The following is a 22569-nucleotide window of genomic DNA, read 5'->3' as shown; positions in this document are numbered from 1 at the left end:
TTTTTTACCAGCAGAAGACAAGGAAAGCATATCCATTTAACATCTAAACGTATTTAAAAAATAATTGTGGGCAGTTTCCTATCTCACAGTTGGAAGTAGATTACCTTTAGAAGTGAAAGTCCTTTTCTGTAGATGGCAGAGCTGTGAGGCAGAGTTTATTGATGTCGTAACATGCATCATTTTGCTACGAAGGGGTACAAAGCCCTGGAGTAAGGCAGTCACAACCAAGTGGTGGCACTGCCCAGCTCTTCCTGGTCTAGCCCCTGATTTTGAAGCTGACAAAACCATCAAGCAAGGCTGCAAAAGGAGAACCCTCTTCTCCCAGTAGCTGTTTGTGATACATGAGGACCAACAGGAGAGCAACGGGCCCTTGGGATCCTGTAGAAAATTAGATCCCAACAGAGAATTAGTAACAACGGCTGATTTCTGTGTATTTACCCATGAACTGCAGTCCTGACTTTGGGCTGCGTACGGAGGTGGACAAGCTACCCAAGACTGACAGCCGCAGGACCAGCGAGGGCTAGGGCCGGCCATCCCGCGTGCCGAGGTCCCGCGACCTCGCTGTGGTGTCCTGTGGTACCACAACCACCTCTTACGATTAGCTCGGGTATACTTAGTACGAGCTGCAGTTGTGTATTCTCAGCACAGGAATACTCTTGCAGTGCGGCAGGGTGCAAAACTTATCCTGGAACAGAGCTCTGCGCCTTTTCTTTTTAAATAAAGGGAAGGGCAGGGGGGAGGAAACAAGCCAAAACAGGAAGGACAGAACCCCGGAAAAATCCATTCTGAGGAAGATACTTTATAGAAGAAAATAAGAGGTTGACCTGTTTAGTTTGTCAAAACATTAAGACTCACCTTACGCTGCTCTAAGCACCCAGGCAGCAAAGACTTTCTTCTCGCAGAGAAAAGCATGCAGAAGACGGCTCTCGGGAAACCAAAGGCAGCCCCATCGAGACACTGCAACCAGTGTTACTACCCAGTGATTCCGCAGGTCTTAGTATTTATCTTCTAGTCAAGACTGCGAGCCTTGATGGAAAATTTTGGCTCTGACATTTCAGAAGTTAGGGCATAAATGTATCTATAAAAGCCACAGCCACATGTAATACATCATTATAACATGCATAATTCTATTACTTATTTAAGGCTTAACACGGTTCTGAGATGATGAACTGGTTTGTTGACAAAGGATCTTCCATCAGGCTTTCCAGTCTACAAACACCGCTGGTACACAGGAAGATGCTACATTCTTCAGGTCATCTCTGATCACCCAGCAAGGAAGGAGCTTTTCCTCAATTGCCCAGCAAAAAGCTGGAACTACCAACTTTTCAAAAAGGAATTCAGAAATTTAAAAAAATACCCAGTAAATTTACACCTTCCGCATTATCTCTGCAAACTGATGGAATAAACCAGACAAGAAAACAGTCTTAAAACCTGAACCGCTATCCATATTCCAGATACTTCAGATCCACTAGTGAAAGGCAAAGCATGGCACCCCTCCCCCGTTTCTCGCTGTGTATCTCTGAACGACAGCATGGCTTCTCAATATGCCTAGATCAGACCCATCGCAAAGTGGACAGAACAGAATAGCCCAAGTAAACCCAGCAGGTTTCAACTCATCGCACTCCTGCTTTCAAGTAAGCGTGCACAGTCATATTTAAGAAAGGAACAGACTTTTTTTGTGGTAGAACTGTATTTAGTTATTTTTCCATATACAAATTAAGAGAACACAAAAAAACCCTCATTATTCTATCAAACTGAAATAAGCCAAACCAGCAAAAATTAATATTTCAAAAATACTACAAAGAAAGATGAAACAGCTATAGCGGAAAGAATAAAAAGCTTTTCAATTCCATTTTCTGCAAAATTACACTCTGAATACTACCTCGTGCACACAAGAATGCAGCCCTCGGTGGAAAAAGAATCCAGTGCAAAATAGTTTTAAACCCACATATTATCAGACTGCAATGGAAGTAAATTCAAATTTGAAGAGAGCCATCACATTTTATTTTTCTCTTCAGTAACACGATTATTGCACAAGAACAGTCAAGCGCTTTTTCCCCCAAGCATTAATATTTTACAGCTTTAGTGATTCTACAAGTGTTCTACATGTTGTGAGGTTCCAACATTTGTTACTGCTCAAGCACTCCACATAAAAGGTACCCGTTTATACAAACGAAATGTGTTTTCTGATCAGCTCAATTCTTTCCTTCTCGTGCATCAACCCCAACAATAATGATTTTGCTGCACCAATTAGGCCTTGTGATTTCGTGGTGACCGATTTTGCCTTCTGCTGATGATGTACGAGAAGAAATCAATCCAAGTAATACCCAAGGTGGGCTGACTTTGCAGGACCAACAGAACAAAAAAAGCAATGAAACCTATTTCTCACTCAAGCAAGCTCACTATACTCTGATTATATTCTCAAAGTGCAAAATTAGGCTATCTTTTGAGAACTGTGCTGTATTCCTCACAGAACCAGATCCCAGAGCAGAACTGCACTTCAAGTAAGTTCACAGTTGCATAATAAAAAAGTCCCATGATCTTTTGGCTGATTTGTGTCTTATTGCCCAGGTAGAGCTCCAGAAGCAGCCTAACTCAACCTAATGCAATTTACTTAACCCAAAAGTCAAATTGCTCCATTGAAGCAAGTTAAGGTAGAGTTCAGTTTTAAACAGTGGTCTGAAACTACAAAAAAGATTAAAACAGAATTAATTTTAAAAAACCCACAACCACACGTTAGTTCTATTGGATAGACTTAAATTGAGACACAGAAAGAAAATGTCTGACAGGCGTGTGGCAGACAGCCTTGAGAGCACTAGTTAGTATTATTTTTTCAAAATTGTGAGATGAACAACAGAATAGGCATTTATTAGCACCAAAGGAAACACAGTATTTCTCAATTTACATCTAACCCCCAACTATAGAACACTTAGTTGTCAACTCCACCACAGATGCTAACACCTGAAACATCCAAGTATTAAGAACAGTATCAACACTGCAGTCAGATATGCTCTGGGTGACCTTACTACTTCTTTCAAAATGCAATGGGACTCTACCAGATCAGTGTGACAGCGTGACTGCCAAGGTAGCTCACTTATAACATGCTTCAGTTATTGTTTTATGCTTTTAATCAATATTATTCAATATAAGTATAAAAGTTGGACCAAGTTAAATAGAAAATATGGTTCCATAGGTGCTACTCATGGGATCAGAAATGTCTGGGGTTTTTTAGGATTCATTTTTCACAGCATCGAAGTTGTCCTGAACGGTAGGGCAAAAGGCTAGGAGAGCTGGCCACAGTCAGTAATGACAATCTTTTTGGAGGTCTTGCCACTCTTGGAACCAAAGCTCTCAATTTTTTTCACGACATCCATTCCTTCCTTTACATGCCCAAAAACAACATGTTTTCCATCTAGCCTGTAAAACAAATAAACAAAGGCAGTTTTACTTAAAACATAAAGACTGAACCAAACTGAGCTCAGTGAAGGGATGTTTGCAGATCTTCATAGCTCTCACCTGCTGATCAACTCTATGGCAAAGGCACAACTGCTCTACAAGTGACACAAAATACTTTTAGCTCTGGACCTTAGTAGCATTATGAGGGATAGCGGCCTCGTTACCCTCACAGCCCTTCCTCCCTCACGTACCACAAAACAATTTATTTTCCATCGTTAGTCAAGCAATTTGGAAATTAAAAAGAAAAACAAAACCTCCACAACAAAACCTCGTCAACTCACAAACAAAGAAAAACCCTAAGAAAACCCCAAACCCTCCAGATCCAGGCATCAATTCACCAGGTTAACACGCACGGCTGAGAACCTACCAGTCAGTTTTTGCGGTGCAAATGAAGAACTGAGATCCATTTGTATTGGGTCCTGCATTGGCCATTGAAAGAACACCTAAAACAGCAGCAGCAGCAACTTATTAGGTTGGTGTAACAAGTATGCAACGGAGAAGACAATTTTCCTCTGCACATTTAGACTAAAGATAGACAGACAGAAGACGTGATGGTCTCACAGGGTCTCCAAATGATTTCTAATGCCAACTTTTTGTCTTTGACTATTCCCGTGAGCCCAGCCTCCCTTCTTTCCACAGCAAGAATGTTAGTAATATAATTAGTTGTATACGCCCTGCATGTGATTAACATCAGGTAATCTCTACTGTGGTTCAACAGCAGCAATAGTTTCCTGTGATGAGGAAGTAACAATTTGAAAAAGAGAGACTATAGAATTCAATCAGACATTATTATGCATGTCTTGTCCTTTGTTTTTTCTCGATTTAATTTGAGCTTAAAAGGACATGCCTGTGTTATCTAGTAAATAAGAAATCCCAGATTGCTTTGTTTCACTTCTGCAGTAATCAACTAAGTAAACATTCAAGCCTATGACTTATGAAAGAGGAAAATAAAAGCAGTGATTTCACCTTTGTAGAATTTGTAAGTAAAATGAAAAAAACCCCATACTTTATTTTGCACAATCCCTTTTACAGTACGAGCAAGAAAGGCAACATCACCCACTACAGGCTGACCTATATTCGTACAGCAGTCTACGCCAATAAGCACGTTGACTTACAATGCATTGTTCAACTTACTTGATATTTCTGTAACTACCAAGTACCCCACACATCTAAAAAAAACCCTTATTTTTTTAAAGATATATCTTCATAAACAATGCTTCATTATAGGTTACAGTCATCAGAAGGTAGAAAGAATCATTTATTTACCAGGTCCTACATGCTTAAGTATGAAATTCTCATCTGGAAATCTGCTCCCATAAATGGATTTTCCACCGGTTCCATTATGATTTGTAAAGTCACCGCCCTGAAACAGAAATGGCTATTAACTTTACTAGCACACAAGCATTATTTTACATCAGAAGTGACGCTATTGAAAATACACTCACTTGCTCTAATTTAAAAGTAATAAACCCAGTAAATTTTCTTCAGGTTAAGAATGACTGTGTTCACATGAGGATTTAAAACCACGGAACCAGATGAAGACACACTCATGCTGAAAGTAAATTTCTGCTTCAGATATTGCTGATATTCTCCAACTGACAATCCATAACTCCGACAACCACCTTTCTGTGTTACCAGCCTTGCTCCCAAATGTGATGCAACAAATAGCAGTAATTTTAAGAGACGCTTCAAAGGCCTCAAAACAAAATCACCCAAATTCATTACCATAGGCAAGACCTGAGAACTTTTATTTCCCCCCCCTTTCTTTCTCCCAACAGATATAAAAGCTGGTCAGGATCTCCATTATTACTATTTGGCATTTCTAGGTTTTGTTGTTTAAGCGTTACACCTGAGCTATTTTAAACTTCCCTCAGCTACATGTTGTTTGCTGGGATAGGTGTAACCACCCAACAAACAAAAAAAAAACACCCCAGCCACAGTGACTCCCAAAGGTGGCTACTGAACACTGCTTCCAGCAACCTGCCATCTCCTCTCCCAGAAGGACACCACCCAAGCCGGCAAGGAACTCGCATCTAACAAGTATTTCATGTGATGTTCATCTTTCCATTCTCACCTTGAGCAATCTATTACAGGTGGTGTTACAGCTACTCCTACGCAGTCCCAGAAGTATGCTCTGCATGCTGCGTGCCATGTGGAGGCATCTGAATTGCCAAGTCCTGGGTATGATGACCTCCAATTAGGCTATACCAATTACCTGAATCATATTAACACTCCATCTCAACAAGTGGAAAGGCCTCTACTGTTTCCTCTCACTTTAAAATACCTGAAACCTATGACAGTATTTCCGCTTTGGTAATGACTACCAAGTAATTCCTAAACATCAATTCATCATCTCACCATACCATGGAGTAAACCACCTAATATCTTCATTTAGGGTCCATTTGTGGGGACAAAACAGGGAGGCAAGGAGAACAGACTTACAGAGAACTTCACAAATTAGCGGTAGAACTGAGAGCAGGATTTCTGTTTTTCTGACATTTATGTATTTCTGACCCCAGCAAGACTTCTAAACTTTGTCCCTTTGTCAGTATCACAAAACCTCAGTTTGCATTTCAAAGGCAAGAAAATAGGTCCTTTACAGCACGCTCCTCCCCTTTCTCTTCTTAGAAATAGATCATAAGATCAGGGCCTCTTATTCTGACAGCTGTACTTTTAGCTTTTTTAAAAAAAAAAAAAAAAAAGTGAGGAGTGGGAACCATCACAGTCATCAGTTAATAAATAAAGCACACTTACTATAACCTCCATCTCAAATTTTTTACAGAGCTATCCTACAATGCAATGCTGTTGAAATGTAGCTTCTTTTAAGGGAAGAGAAGACCACCAGTAATCATACAATCCAGTGCACTACAGCAGCTGAAATCCTGCTCATCTGCCAAACATAGTAGAAAAAAGGCTTTCAAAAAGGCTTTTTCTGGTTTTGTTGTTGTTGTTGCTGTTTAAGAAAAAATTGCTAACGTGCATAGACTTTAATTTGGAATTTTGAAAGAGTCATCCTTTAAATTAAAACAAAATCCATTTCAGCTGTGTCATGCCAAAAATCTACCCCAACCAACCCTTCTGGTTCCCTCCTCCTCTCCATATTAGGGAGATGCTCAGAAGAAAAAAAAAAAAAAGTTTGTTTAAAAACACATTCTCTATTGTGAACAGATTATTCTACTAGGAATAAAGAATAGACATGTTGTTTTCTTAGCTCACTTAGAAAAGAAGGTTGATTGTCATTCTATGCACAGATGCTTCTCCCAAGCAAGTGCCATTTTGCCAAATATGCCCCACACAAGTACACTGCTATACAACAGCAGAAAGCCTTAAGCCAGTTTTTTTAAGACAGTCTACACATAATTTACATTTATTTGTACACAAGATGTGCTAACCAACAGCCATAGCAAAAAGATCAGAAACGCAAGTCACACTATCACTTCTTTATTCTGTAGTTAGCAAAGGTTAGAGCAGAGCCACTTAAAATGTTACTACTAGTCTAATCGGTTCTAAAAATATATAAAAAACTTAAGAGATACATTTAATAGCAAAAGTAAAAAAAAACCCAAATGTTACCTGGCACATAAACGAAGGAATCACTCTGTGAAAAGTGGATCCTTTATACCCAAATCCTTTTTCACCAGTACAAAGAGCTCTAAAGTTTTCTGTGAAAACAAAGCATAAAATATTATTTTGCCATATACGATACGTAATATAATCAAACACAACTAGATTAACTATGTCCCAAGTTTATACACTTGAAAAATTTTATAGTATCTTTAAGGTATTATTGATTTATTAGTTGTTTCCATACTTTAAAAAAAACTCTGTTATAAAGCTAAGGAAACAAGCCTTGTTTAGCCTCAGAACAGGGTACAAACACAACCCTTTTCCATCTCATCTCCCTTTTATTTTGCTGTTATATCTTAACTCCAACCCCCACCTCCCCAAACCCACCACTCTGCGAGTCAAAGACTTCATTTTCTGACTTTTATGCCTTTGTTCTCTATAGTAATTGTGAAGATGATGCTTTTTTTTTTTTTTTTTTTTAAGGATATTAATCTACTGGGAACTGAAAGAAAAGTACAAGTTTTTCAGAACCACTAAATAAACACATAAGGAAGGAAACACCTGATAAAACACAAAAACTTTGTAACATGAGTGCACTGATGAGCTAGTGATGAGGAAAACAAAACCCTATATGCTCTTTGGAAACTCTAATAGACACCATCCCTTTGATTTACCCTTTCCCATTTGCTTTGGGGTTTGATTTTAATGCAAAGTAATGTGTTTTTAAACATATTTATTCACCACTGATAACCAAACATATGGACGGTACTGTCTTGGCAAAAATTACAAAATGAAATTATTTGGAACAACAAGAAATTATAACTCCTCACTAGCACTGTTCTGACAAAGTTCGTATCATATTTCTCTATTCAATAAATGGAGATGGAATATGGAAATGGTTTCCAAAAGGCAACAGAATATTCTTGTTCCTGAGAATCACAATCTAAACCTTAAATATTTAAGTATGAAATTCTGGAGATGCCGCCTTACCCGCTGTCTTTGGAACCACATCAGCTTTCAGCTGTTAAAGAAAAATAAACAAACAAATTAGCAGGTCTGCTTTTTCATACATACATAGGAAAACTTCTGCATGGGAGGCTGGTACAACTGCACCCTCTTCCCAAGGTGAGGAGCTATCTGAAATCACAAGCCACCCAAAATTCCAAGAACACCTTAAGACTTTCCAAGCATTTGGCTAGTAATTAAAAATATCCCCTCAATGCAAATTTTGGCCAGTTAATGAAGAGCAACTTGAGCAGTGTCTAATGATTTCATTGATCAACACAATAATTTAGCAATAACCAAGAAGAATCTTTATGGTGGACCCCAAGGATCAAAGCCAGTTTGCATACAACTAGAGAGATCAAAGCCTGCCCAGCACAGAGCCATGCATTGAAATCTGCAGAAAAGGCAAAGGAAAAAGAAGAGCAGAAACTGTGTATCAAAACTGACTCATGATGTTAGATACACATTTGTTACCGGCAAAAATTTCTGATTTTGATGGGTATGCATCTTTTTACTAATCTTAAAAACGTATAGTATTATAATTGCCTGGAAAAAGTGACATAAAAATGGGCATATCAGGTCCGACCAAAGTTTCATCTAGCCATGCATATGACAGCAGCCAGCAGCAGACGCCTGCAAACAGCATGGCTGTGGCAAGAAGTTAATGTTCCTTCCCTAGGATGCTCTCCTCGGATGCCTATAATTTGCAGCTGAATTTAACCACAACTTAGCCAAAGATTCAAGGCGGTGCTGCAATACATTCAGATATTCTGTAAACTGGGCACACTAAAAGTCTTTAACATGGAAATGAAATGCTGCCACAAGAAATACAGTCACATTAATGCTCTTTTTTATAATATCATTCAGTTATTTACTAAATCTCACTAATGAATAAGGAACTTGCACAGCAATATTTTTACCTATGACTCCCTCAAATGCTGCCTCCCGAGAACATGAGAGCTGGTAGTATCCACTTAATTTATAGGCTGACGCTTTCAATGAAGAAAAATGAATTGGGCTCTAGCCTCAAGAGAAACCCTTTTAGAAAGAACCCTTACGAACTAGGTTTTTAAAAATCTAGCAGTACAGACCCAACGCGGGTGCTGGAGGCAGAAGGCCGCTGAATTCCCTCAGCAGGCAGCAGTTTGGAGGAGCATCGCTCCCCCTCCGGCGCGCGGTTCTGGGGCGCAGCCCTCGTTCCTCCCCGTGCTCGACACATCTACTCAGAGGCACCTGCCCGGCCCTACGGATACGCGGTATACCACAATTAAAGTCTCGGCGTTTATCGTGCTTTTCCTAAGAGTAGCGTGTACCGCAGCTTTCCTGTTCGGGCCTTCTTTACAGGGTTGGGTATTTCAGAGACTGAAATTCCAATGATAAAGCTAGCTGGTTGTTGAGCTAGCTGCCAGTTCTAACAGAGCTGTGCAAACCTTTCAATGCACGCGAAGGAGGAAGCTCAAAGAGGCAGTACCTCAGAAAACCGAAGACTAAGAATCGAGCTATAAGCACCCGGGGGGGGAAAAAAAAAAAAGGAAAAGAGAGGACGAAAGCGAAGAGCGGCCGCGGCGGCAGCGGGCGCGCTGCCCCGGGAGCAGGCCAGCCCCTGGGCGGCCGGCGCAGGACCCCCCGGGCCGTGCCGGGGCTCCGGCCGCTGGGTCACTGCTGGGACCGCGCGGGGCTCTCAGAGGAGCGGAACGCGCCGGCAGCAAGTCTGCTCTCGTCCAGCGTGCCAGCTTTCACGCTAGGGTTCAAAGTTTCCTTCCACCGAGGCTCCCTCCATCTCAGGGGCCGCAGCCACCGCCGAGCACCAAGCCCCACAGACCCGTCCCGCGGGGATGCCTTACTTACTGACTGCTGACACAGGCCAGCCTTATCGCGACACACCGACGGCAGCTGCCCCACGCCAGCCCTCTTCCGACCCCTGCTCGCCTCCCACCTGGGAGGGAGCCACCTCACCGCCCTTCGCCCAGGGAGCAGAGCCCGGGCAGCGGCCCCGGCAGCCGGCGCCGGTCGCCGCGCCAGCCGCCCCCCCCCCCCCCCCGCGGGCCTGCCCTGACCTTGCCGCTCACCGGCCGCCATGCCCGGGCGCCGCGCCGCCCTCGGCTCCCTGGGCACCGTCCCTTGGGCCCCGGCGCCAGGTGAGCTGCCGGCAGCCCCCGCCCCCCCGCGGCAGCCCGGGCCGCCCCTACCTCCAGCACGACGCGTCCCAGCGGCTGGTTGTCGGCGCCCACGTCCAAGTACACCACCGGGTTCGGCGGGCCGGCGCCGGCCCCGCAGCAGCCGCGGGCACCGGCCGCCCACATGCAGGCGAGCCCCGGCGGCGGCAGCAGGTCCCCGGGCGGGCGAAGCAGGCGGCGGGCGGCGCTCAGCGCCAGCATGCCGCAGGCGGGCTGACAGACACCGGCGCGCACACACGCACACACCCGGCCGCCGCCGCCTTTTAAGGGCTCGGCCGCGGCGCCACAGCGCCCGCTGGGGGCGGCGGGCAGGGGAAAATGGCGGCGGGGCTGCTGTGGGGCAGCGCGGGCAGAGGCGCCCGGCGGCGGCGGAGCTGCCGGTGCCCGCCTGTGCCCGCCGGCTGCGGGGCGGGTTCAGCCGCGGGGTGCCGGCGGCCGGCTCCGCAGGGAGCCGGTGCTTTCCCCTCACAACGGGCCGTCGCGGGCTCGGGCTCCCTCAGGGCCGCCAAGCGGGACCCGTGCCGTCCTCTCACCGCCTACCATTTCACGATCGTTTTTAGGGGCTGGTGGGGTTTTGTTTGTGTGTTTGTTTGGGTTTGGGGTTTTTTTTTTGCACATTTCCTCACAGCCCCTTACCCCAGGGATCAACAGTGATGGGAAGTTTCTAAAATTTTGCAATTCCGTGCCGACGCCTTTGGCCTTGTCCCGCAGGCCCCCAGGGGAGCAGCTCGGCGGGAAAGGCCGGGCCGCCGCCATCACGTGCGCAGGATAATTGGGTGCAGGGGAGAAATGGGAGCCATGGGCTGCCCGCGCCGCGTTACTCACCGACAGCACCCAGGGAATTGCATCGTGACACATGACGAAACAGGTGGGCGCGCCTGAGCGGGTACCTGTGGTGTCACCCTGGCATCGCAGACCCCCGGGGTGCCCGTGACATCGTTTCATAGCCTCACCTTGGCTTTGCCAGGAAACCTGCCTGAGGGATTGCAAAAGTGAGTAGTAGTAGTAGTCCAGGTTAAATGGTTTATAAAGGGAAATACTGTTCATGGTTTATATGAAAATAACAACATTTATCATTTTAGTTTTCCCAACTTAGTAACTTAGATAAAAATACTTAGTACATATTTTAGTCATATTCAGATGTTATTTTGAAATCCTCTCGAGTTGCTATCCTGATTCTGTATATAAGAACTTTCAAAAGTTTTTCAAGTTCTTAATGCTACAAAATGTCTTTGGTTTGATCCTGGTCTGTGAGGTCAAAGAAAGCTCTTCCATCAGCCTATCAGCAGCAAGACAACTCCTCTCATAAGCAAGTATACATTGTCTCAAAAACTAGTCCTGTTGGGATATTTTACAATCTGCATACATTTTATTTCATCCAAATGATTAACGGTGCAGTTCCACGCTGCTAGGTGAACGACAGCCTACCATTACTGTATCCGCACTTATTCAGCCAGCAGTCGTATCGCTGATACGAGCCCCCTGGTACCAGAGACCAACTTTTTTTCACTGAAAACAAACAGGAAAAGAAGTTCTGTTCTCCACGACAAGCTCATGCAAGTATGCTGCACCTACAGTGGTCTGCCCCATTACACCTGAAGCAAAGGACACCCAGGATGCCTGATGCTTTTCATTTATGATAAACCTCACAGTTAACGGGACACAACTGGACCATTGAGTCTCTGCAAAATGAACTCTGCACATATATGACATTCTGTCTGCTTGCTCTGCTCTTTCAGCTTCCCAGATGGAAACAGGCTTTCTATGAAGACATTTCTAAAAAGGATGCATGGTTTTAGACAGATTATTTTAAGGCAGTAAGTCACCAAAACTAAATAGCATTTATCTATAGCACTGCAGGCTGCCCTTGTTAAAAATTATAGCCCTTGAATGTGAGAAAATGGTTCATAAAGTGATTCTTAAAAAAAAAAAAAAAAAAGAAAACCAAGGGTGATTCTAGTAGTTATGCACCTGTTATGCACCTGTAATGTTCACATTCCTTGTATTATAAATTAAGTTATTCTTGTGAAGGTTAGAGTAACACAACCATGTAATAGGGTATGACAGAATCACACAAAGACAGCCCCTACACAAGGAATAGTAAACTTTCAGTCCCACTTAAGTTCTTCGTTGTCCAGCAGCTAAAAGTGGCTTCATCAGTGACATTCACTGAATCATCAGAAAGCTGTCAATCAAGGCACTGCCCTGACCACAAAGTTCAGGGCAGAACTACCACGTACAATTACAGACGACTGAGAAACCCTAGATGAATACCGTTTTTCAGGCACACACTCCAGAGAGACCCATACTTCGGGCCCATTAAGTGGAAGAACATCAGGGATAAATTTAGCAAGTTAAGAGTTTTCAGATAGCAATTCAACAGCTGGCAGTATCGTAGGGACGACGATAGCACGTACCATGCATTATAACTACAGAACCATATTAGGCTATGCCAAAGGGTCCATCTTGTCCCAAATCCTGTCTCAAAGGAATGCCCAAAGAAGAGCAAAAACAGGGGAGGGGTGTGTTACAGGCCAGTACGCTTTCAATGTCTTACTGCTTCCACTTCAGAGAACTTCCCAAGTTGGATGCAACTTTGGTATGTAGTAATCTTTTCTTTTTTTTTTTTTTTTTTTTTTTTTTTTTCCTGTGTACTTATCCACTCATTGGATGTGTCTTAACTTGCAGCTTGTAGCATCAGCAGCTTCCTTGGCAATGAACTGGAAGCTGCCCTTCCACAGGCCTGCTGCCCAGCGCATCAAGAATCTATTCTGAATATTGCTCCCATTAGCTTCATCTAACGTGCCCTACTTCTTGCGCTGGAGGAGACAAGTTGATTGGTATCCATCTTTGTCATATTGTGCATCATTTTAGACCTACATCTTTTCTGCTCTCAGTCATTTCTTTTCAAGACTGCAAAGTCACAGCCAACTCAATTATTATTTATAAGAAAGCTGTTCTGTGTCTTTGGGATCATCTTTATTGCCCTTCTCCGAGCTGTTTCCACTTTTATGGACTTTTTGAGATGAGGGGATCTTTGCACAGTATCCAAGATAGGGGTGAACAGTGACTTTATACATACAGTGCCGTGCCAGTGTTTTCTATTCCTTTACTAATAATCTAAAGGTGTTTTTTTTCTTTTTTAATAGTAGCTAAATCAGTATGCGTTTTCTAGCTACCTTGTCATATCCTCTCAGCTTCAAGTCCATTTTTGGGAAATGACAACTTCACTTAATCTAATCATCAATCTGCTTATTCCCTAGTGACCATAAAAAACCTCACACTCTCTTTAATATTGTTTTAATTGTAGTAGCCACTCCAAGCCCAAACCAAAATTAGCACTTGGGTGTTAAGTTCTGTGCATACCCATAACAACAGACAGTTGTGGCCCTGAAGGATTTATTATTTAATAAACAAGACGAAACATGAGAAAAAGCAAATACCATCTTATTTCACACTTGGGAAACACCAGCAAAACAGCTTTGAACTGTTTTGCTAAGAGATCACAGGTGTCTTTGGCAGAGCAAACAATGCAGTTTTCCTCATTTGCAGGCCTTGGTGAGAAGGCAAAGCAACTCACTCTCACAGCAGTGATTTTTTTTTTTATTTGGGAATATGGACTGAATTATTATCTCTAGGCTTACGCAATAAAGCTACTAAATCACTTGTTATGGTCTACTCCTGCACTGTCAGATGAATTAAAACTCATGCAGACGGTATGAGTAGGAACTTGTGAGTGTATTACAGAGGTCACTTTCCCAGAAGGACAGAAAACATGCTCCAGAAGCTCTGTCAAAGACCACCCTAGATCACTACCAAATGAGGCTTGGAGCTAGCTCAGCAAATTGAAATGATTTTAGAGGAGCTTTGAACACATGCATTCGAAGGTATGTTCATCGTTGAAATTCTGCAACATCTGGCTAGGAGAGAAGCACATTTGGCTAGCAAATGAGCACACCTGGCATCCCTGCGCTATACAAGATAGGCAAGAGAATCTGGCGGCATGGACAAAAGTCAAGATAGACGCTTCAGCAGAGCTCTCGGGGACATGGGTACCCGCCCTGCAGATTTCATCATTCTCTCTCCCCTCCACCAATCTCGGAAGACAATACAGAAGTTACAGACGGATAAACAAGGAGGACCCGTTTGATATAACTTTCTAAATAGGTGTTTTTAGAAACACACCTATTAAAGGACCCTTCTTATGTCCTGGCAGAGAAATTCCTGCATAGGAAAAAGAACCTTAAATGATACAATAACAGTATTTCATATTGATACATTGCTTACAACTTAAAAGTCTTCACAAACAAGATCATGAAGGAACTGAGTAAATATTACCACCATTGTGCCAAGATGGACAGGAAACAACAACAGCAGTTAAGTGACTCTTCTAAACAAACAGAAGGAATAAATGCTTGAAACATGACCTAAATTTGGGGATTTTGATTTCAAGGGGCTTGAAATGGCGTTACCTCCCAGCAGGCTGACACTGCACTCCTAAAAAGGCGATATGCGTTTCTAACTGCCTGACCGCGTCCCTACTTGTTTGTGACACAGGAATGTAGGTTAATGGTATTATTCAATCTTGGATTGCTGCTGTTGGATTGATCTTGGGCAGCTGGGGCAAGATCACATTTTGCAACCTGCCAATGGCAAGAATGCAACTACATGCAACTCCTCTTTGTCTGTGGCACGCTTTGATACGCTCTTCATGGGGCTGTATGCTTAGACCATGCAAATAAAAACTCAAATATAGACTGCAACCATCTACCATTAAGTGGATTTCACAGGAACATCACTTGATACTGTGATACAGGGAATTCCCATGGTATTGATTTTAGCATTGACTTTAAGAACCCTTGCACATCTGGGACCTAGTTATCTCATGGACCCTGCTCATCTGGACTGTTAGTAGAGGGAGAGGTCATACTGGGACTCAGCTTGATTTTAAGTGGGGAGAGCAGGAATTTGCAGTGGGCACTCCCACCCTCCAGCTGCAGAGCCTGGATGTGCTGCACTTTAAAACACTCACTGTAATTTTTTCTTCAAGGTTTTGGCTAAGCTAGAAGATGAGCGGGAAAGGATTTCTGTGATCTGTATCTGTGATATGCATTTATTTATGAATGGGGACTAGAGTGGGGGAGATGGTGAAAGACCTTTCCATTATACTAAGTGATTGCAGTGTGAAATTAAATCATACAAGAGCTCAAAGGGCATAGAGTAGCCACACAGGTACATTTACAGATAAAAAGAAAAAATGCTAATAAATATTTCCCCCAATCAAGGTTTCCTCCTAGGAACTTGTAGTAACCCAGTTCACAACGTGAACCTTCTCTCCAGCACACGCTGTACATAAAGGAGGAGTTTCCCCACATGACTTCATACTAATTACCTACAAATAGTCATACAAGAAAAACCTCAATCCACTCATGCTCTTTACAGTCGTGATTAGCATTTCTGTTTCAGAAGTTCTGAGTGACATTGCTTGCTCGGAATTCATTACTCAATCTCCCTGCATAATGTATGGAAACTCACTGCTAATATGTCGGATTACACAGCGCCTTTACGCCGTGCCCAGGGCACCTTGCAGCTGCCTGCAGCTTCTCAGAAGGTCGTCCGTACACCACTACAGCCGGTCCATGAACGTTTACGGATAGATCACAACAGCCTGGCGAGGCCTGCAGGACATTTTAAATGCATGTTTTTAGGCTACAAGAAAAATGCAGCTGTTACTCCCAGTGGACTCACAAAGCTTCAGGACACCTAGATAGGTGGTTTGTCTGTGGGTGGGTGGGGAGACGCTTTGCATGCTTATGAAACAGTATTAAGATACAACAAAAGTTACAGGAGCCCTTTATCTTATAAAACACAGAAATTTCAATTATAACAGAACTTGAAAGTTACAGGGATCAGTTTAGTTTACTTACCTGTGAGGTACCACTGCTAGTCTGAGGAGCCAGTAGTAAGCTAATAGTATCAGAAATACTTTTAGAATTGATTAGTCATGCTACTTCATCTTGTATGAGTAAGATGGGTCTGGAGCTGGGGATGATATTACTGCAAATGGAATTGCTCAGGAGTTACTCATCAGAGGAGACTCAGCTCCTTCCCGGGGAGTGGAAGTCAGCACCGCATCGCCCCCTGCTCCATCCCAAGAGGCTGTTGCAGCACCCACTTGCATGGAAACCTACATCTGTTCTCTCACCACTACCAGCTCCTGCCGTGCCTCATCTTTTCTCTTGCTGACTCCATTGACCAGGTCTCATTTCTGTGATATAACAAATACATAACTGATAAAACTGAAACCAGAGGAGTACCGACACTTCCTGTAATAACTGTCAAGAACACTAGAAAATGCAACCAGGTGAAAGAAAGGGGAAGAACATCACACATTTAGCATTTTAAGACTGACCGGGTGTGGTAATACGACATTCTAGGTTGAGGTGCATTTTAGAAGTTAATTTTACTTGCAACTCAAGTGGGAAATGGTTGTGCTGTTCACAGAGGCACGGGGCCGCGTGGGACCCATGGTCCCATGCAGCACATCACCAGCAGCATCCCAGATTCCCAACTATATGTTTTTCATTTCCCATCCCTGCTATAGTACTTGATCTTTTAAAATTATTTTCTCATGGGTATTTGGTTCAGTTTGGTCCCTTTTCTGATCTTATCCCCTCCCCAGTATTTAGCAGCCTTCTACACAATTAGTTTCCTTACATTGTCATATCTTCATGACCTTTCTTCTCTGCGCTGTTTCTGAAGAGCTGTGCTTTAATCGGCTGCCTGGTAAAGCCTTGGGTTTTCCTTGAATTTGTCTTGTGTGTAAATCTGAACAATGACTCTTTGAGGTAACAGCTGCCTCTGTACCTTGTACAAGATGAATTATCCTGTCTGCGCTAAACTAATTCTAACAATAGTCATAGTTTTGAGACATGTTTTTTAGTTGTACAACTTCACAACAGGAGTTGAACGCTAAAAATGGTCAGGTGGCATCAGTTGGAACAAGAATCACCCAAAAATTCAAAGCTTCACAGATGTAACAAGACTAAAAAAATTCCACCAGTTTTTCTAATTAACAATTCTGCTGGAACCAACCTCACAATACAGAATCTCTCAAATTCCTTTCTGCTTTTTTGCAATTTCACTACAGAAAGGATTGCTGACCATCAGCGTATAACAGCATTACTCCATTAGCTAGCATGGAACATTATGACATACTTAAATGCCATAATTGCATGTGACAATCATCTGAATGCACAATGTCCCACCAACTGAGCTAACAAGTTGTCAGATGCAAATTAACGTGTGTCACATTTACAACTGAAGAACATCATTTTTGGATAATGAGATGTTTGGTGAAATACTTAAAGGGTCAGGGTAAGAATTTCTATCAGCATTCAGAGGAGTCAGGAGTCCAGGTTTCCTTACCGCTTGATTCTGTCTCAGTGTCACTGTTCCACATTTTGCCATCGGTTTGATAGTGGCAATATGAAAGTAATGCTTCTTCCCAGAGGGACCATCATTCATAATTCAGAAAGGAAAACTGCTAGCCAGATACGCTTTCTTGTGAAGCAACGTATTCTGCATAACTTTATGAACTGTCTATTTTCACCAGTCACTAACTAGGACAGCTAATCAGATGGGTACATGGGCAAGTCCAAAATTCACTGATTTTGCAGGTACAAATGTACATCCTGAGAACTACAGAAGCAACGAACAAGGAAAAAATGAGCATTGATTATAAATTTGAAACGTAAGAATAGTTGGTGAAAATTTCCATCAATTTAGATAGGCATTAAAACCCCAATAGACTTCAACTCCAGCATTTCAATAGTTTTTGCAAACCAAATGAAGGGAGAAAAAAACCAAAAGGAAGATGAATACAACCCTAACAACAGTCTGAATATTTAAAAATATATTTCACTTCTTCTAGTGTTTGACTAATTAAAATTTATTAAAATTAACAACCTGTCTCCATGTTCACAATAATCGATGTGTTGATATGTGAACAAGGTGACAAATGAAATTAAGTGTTCCAGAATATTTCAACAAAATCCAAAAAAAACCAACATCATGAAACAACTATGGACAAACAGGAGAGTTTAGATTGTAAGATTCAATTAAAAATGTAATTGGTCAAAACTCTGACCTAGGGGAAAAACAGAATTGGTAATCCCAAAATGCTTACAATGTCTAATGAAGCCAAAAAAGCGTAGCGAGACCAGTGTATTTAAAAGTAGCAGATACTAGTGGTTCTGGAGAAGCTAACTTTACTATGTGTAACTGGATCTATCAAAAAATAGGGTGAGTTCAGTAATAGGAAAGATACTGGACAAACCAAGCAGACATTCAATAAACAGGGAAAGAGCTTAATCTCGTCTAGTCCACACGCTTAGAAAAGAGAAGGTTTTTAACAGAAGGATAGACTGAGATAGCAGAAAACCAATTATTACGATTTAGGCAAGGAGCTTCTGGAAATGCAGACGAACCACGTAGCAAACAAACCAGTACGCCCGTCTGTACGATTCTGTGTGCTAACGCCTGTAGGAGTCATGATGTAATTGCTGCCTGCTTGCTTTATAAATGAAACGGCGTCATTAATTAGGTTCCTTCTGGACTGTTTTTATGTTCCCCTGCAAAATTCTGTGTACTGATGAGACAAGATACCTCAGCAGAAGATTTCTGTGGTCTGTCTGATACAAGAAAAATCCTGTGTTCCTTTTAGAGAGAACAAATGTGAATAGTGCATTGACATAACGACAGACATTAGGAGTAATATCCTACATAGAATCGGTAGGATTTCAGTGACATAGAAAGTGGAAAACTGTAATAAGGTGACATGCTGGTAATAATTCAAAATGTAAAAAAGAAAGGTAATCATTCGTGACTGGAAGTTCACAATACAGGAAGATTTGTAGACTTGGAATTTAAGCGGATAAGAGGCAAGTGGGTTCTGGTTAAATATACATACAAATAAGAGGCTAGGTACACAAATGTAAAAGTATGTTAATTAGTTTTAAAGGGAAACAGAAGGATAACAAATGAGAGCATTATATATAGCATACGAGGTGAGAGTCGTACAACCGTTCTATATGCTGCCTAGCTTGCTTCTTTAACGGAAAGGAAGCAGCTGTGTTTACAGACAGGAGTCCCATCCCCACTGTCCAAGCAGAAAACACAGGGGGGCCCTGTCCTTCCTTCTGCCGTGTTTCTAATGCTTTTCAGCCTCTTGCTCCTGTGAAAGGCACGATGAAGACCATGGCAACGGAACACGACGTGGATAACCAAAATAATGTGATTCAGAGGTCCATACTGATTAGGAAGAGTAGAGAAAAAACGTAGGGAAATAAGAGTGCTCTGAAGTTGTTTGACAATTGCTAAGCACAGTGACAAGCCGAGAAGTCATAGACAGATACTCACGTAGGCGGCTGCCTGGAGGCGCTCGCAGAACGCACGACGCACAGAACGCGCTGCCAGAACGCGGGGTGGGAGACACGGCATCAACTGGATACAAACATCACACCTATCCTGGGGTCCTCAGGTGACACCTGGGAGAAACTCCACTGTCGGAATTGTCGTAGCCTCCTCAGACTTCAAAGTAAGCTTGAAAAATGTACGGCGCTTAAGGACATCCCTCGAGCTCTTCGTGCTTTTCTCCATCTGTACAGTACCGAAGCGGGTTTGCACAATGTCTCGCTGACACTTCTTGGGAGCTTCCAGGAAAACAGAACACCAAAACCAAAATATTCATTAATTATTGGCTGGAGCAGATAAATATTTTTTTCTGTTTCACTACCGAGTGCACTGTAACGCAGTTTTATTACGTTATCCTAAAAGCCCATTGTAACGGGTAGTGCCAGCAAGCAAGGCAGAAGTTGAGAGTCAGAAACAAACTGTTTTTCCCAATTTTGAGAAAATAAATCTCCTGTCTAGATTTTTATGTATGTATCTGTATATATACTTGTGTGTATCTCAATCAACAATAAGGACTTGCGTCCTTGTGGAGCTGCGGAGTAATTGCTATATCTCAGTTACATACTCGTATAGATACTCATATTCTGAAACGGTTAGGTTGTTCCTATATATTTGAATGCACTTCAAAGGTGGGTTTAGACTAAACACTTCCACAAACGCCATACAGAGGTACTCAGTAATTCTCTATTAAAACAAGTTCTCAGCTGCAAAGTGGCCGGCACCTGTGGCCGCAGCCAAGTACGGGTGTAGCACTCTGCCGGGACAGGAGCTGTGCATGCCACGGCTGGTGTTGATACGACCCTGTGTGTGTTCCTTGTGTCGCGATACCGTCTGCTTACAGTTAAACTGGCAGGTGAATTAAGCAGACTTTGTAACTCAAAGGCTGCATTTTGAAACCAAGTCCTTCAACTTTAAGATGGGGATGCATTAAAAAAAACAAACCTCTCATTTTAGTCCTCTTCCAAGGCCACTAATTTCACTTTAACGACAGGCTCCAATTGAAAGGAAAGCATCAAACTCGCGAGCATTTAAAATGACGACGAAGCTAACCATCTCCCGTGTTGGATGTTTAATCCCTCCACACGTGCCAACACCAGAGACAAGCCCTCCTTTCCTGTTATATTCATGTCATGCAAAGATTTCACTTCCAAGTAATTACTACTTGTTTAGGCGATACGTACGCAGCGCCCTGCGTACGGAACTGGACGTCACCACTACCTCGCTCGCAGGGACTTTTTTCCACGTGACCCCGTGCCTATCAGCAAATTTGAATTCATAATCTTTTATTCCGTGTCTCTTCCAGGGTGGTTCACCCCTTTCCCTTCCTGCTCCCCACAGGTACATCCCGGGCAACCGACCGCCACGTTAACAGGCTCCAGGCAGGGCGAAGGGGAAGCCAGTTGTTTCAAAAAGAAACGCAAGATTGATGAAGCAGCTGCCTCCTGCGCGACGGACTTCCCCGTTAGCACAAACCAGGCAGGGCAAAGGGGAAGCTGGTTCTTTCAAAAAGAAACTGAAAATTTACGAAGCAGCTGCCGATTAGCCAGACCTTAATTTTGCAAATTTATTTAGGAAAAAAAAAATTAACATGAGCAAATGAGAGTACTTCAGTGTTACAACAGAGTATATAAATGTCTAGCAATAGTCAAATAATTTGATCTTTAAATACAAAATAACCACATGAACACCTAATATACAGGTTTCATCTGAATACATATTTATTAGATAAATATTAGGTTGTCACATCATCTAACTACATACAGTTTTGCAAGACTAAAAATCACAATTATTTTTTCTGACCAGTTTAAAGTATGAAATGATTGCATTGTACTGTACATACAATGTACAAACAAAGACAATGGCCATTTTTGCATGTTATTTCAGATTGTACTTCTTTTTTTTTTTTAATTCTCCTCTGATCGTGATATCAAAAATTGTACAAAGTATGAATTTGGTTACAATTTTTTTCAATCCCCTTATTTTTCTTCATTATTTCTGTAGCACCCTAAAAATACACAGGTGATAGACTAGTACACGTAAGCTAAATATTACATGTAGATAAAACAAAACAAAAGATCAGAGTATATTACAGAAGTGAAAGTGAAACAAATGCTGAGACTCCACAAACGCTAACAAACAGGATTCATTTTCCACATAAGATGGAGCTTCAAGCTTTTTTTTCCTGCGAAATAAAAACAATGCACATTCCAAGGAAAATGAATGCATTTCTGTTAACATGTCTCTATTTGTCATTTACATATGTACAGCTGTCCCTTGAGTCTCCGCTGCAGACATTGGCGTGTATCTGTCAGTCCTAAATAATGTCTTGGCAGCAGAACTGTAGATCTCTGTGGGTTCTTTCCCAGATGAACTTCCATAGGGAAACAATTAAAAAGTAAACAAACCAAAAAAGAAGAATAAAAATACTACTGGAATTTCATATAATAATTAAGCTTTAAAAGAAATGACTGTGATTACCCTATTTGCTAGGTTTTTTTTTCTCTAAACTTTAATACGGCAGTGAACAGATAAAAAAATAACTAAATTTTCATTTAGAAGCTTTTTCATACTGACTCCACTATACAGTACCTGATTTTAGCTGACAGGTAAGTTTTAAAACTGTCTCAAATGTCCAACATTTGGGTGATGGGTAAAAATCTTAATTTCTCTCTTGAGTTCTGCTTAGAAACCAAACGTTTCTGTAAGCTTAGAAATGTCAACCGTCCACTTTAGTTCTCTATTACTGTACAACGCAGATGCAAACACTGCTCCAAACATATTGCTAATATCTATGGGTTTTTTTCCCTTTATGCTTTCCAACAGGTACTTTTAAATGATACGTTTTAAATACTACCAGTTAGCAAAAGGTCAATCCTTAACATACCTCGTT

General features: G+C 42.2%; 1 protein-coding gene across 2 annotated transcripts; it reads right to left on the bottom strand.

The window, feature by feature from the left end:
- Positions 1-1685: 1685 nt before the first annotated feature.
- On the bottom strand, positions 1686-10406 carry PPIF (peptidylprolyl isomerase F; the record flags this gene model as incomplete). 2 transcript variants are annotated; one of them, XM_082308571.1, is made up of 6 exons in its annotated part: positions 1686-3417; positions 3824-3899; positions 4723-4819; positions 7030-7118; positions 8014-8044; positions 10218-10406. In XM_082308571.1, the coding sequence occupies 6 exons, from the start codon at positions 10404-10406 to the stop codon at positions 3282-3284; spliced, it is 618 nt and encodes a 205-aa protein (XP_082164697.1). In that variant the 3' UTR covers positions 1686-3281. The 2 variants fall into 2 exon arrangements, with proteins under 2 accessions (XP_082164697.1, XP_082164698.1); XM_082308572.1 differs by lacking the exon at positions 10218-10406 and adding an exon at positions 10086-10171.
- Between the last annotated feature and the right edge of the window lie 12163 nt (positions 10407-22569).

Source organism: Platalea leucorodia (genome assembly GCF_965183815.1).
Source record: "Platalea leucorodia genome assembly, chromosome: 4".
In the NCBI taxonomy this organism is placed as follows: Eukaryota; Metazoa; Chordata; class Aves; order Pelecaniformes; family Threskiornithidae; genus Platalea; species Platalea leucorodia.
Note: the sequence above shows the minus strand (reverse complement) of the source record. Positions and strands in the feature narration are given on the sequence as shown.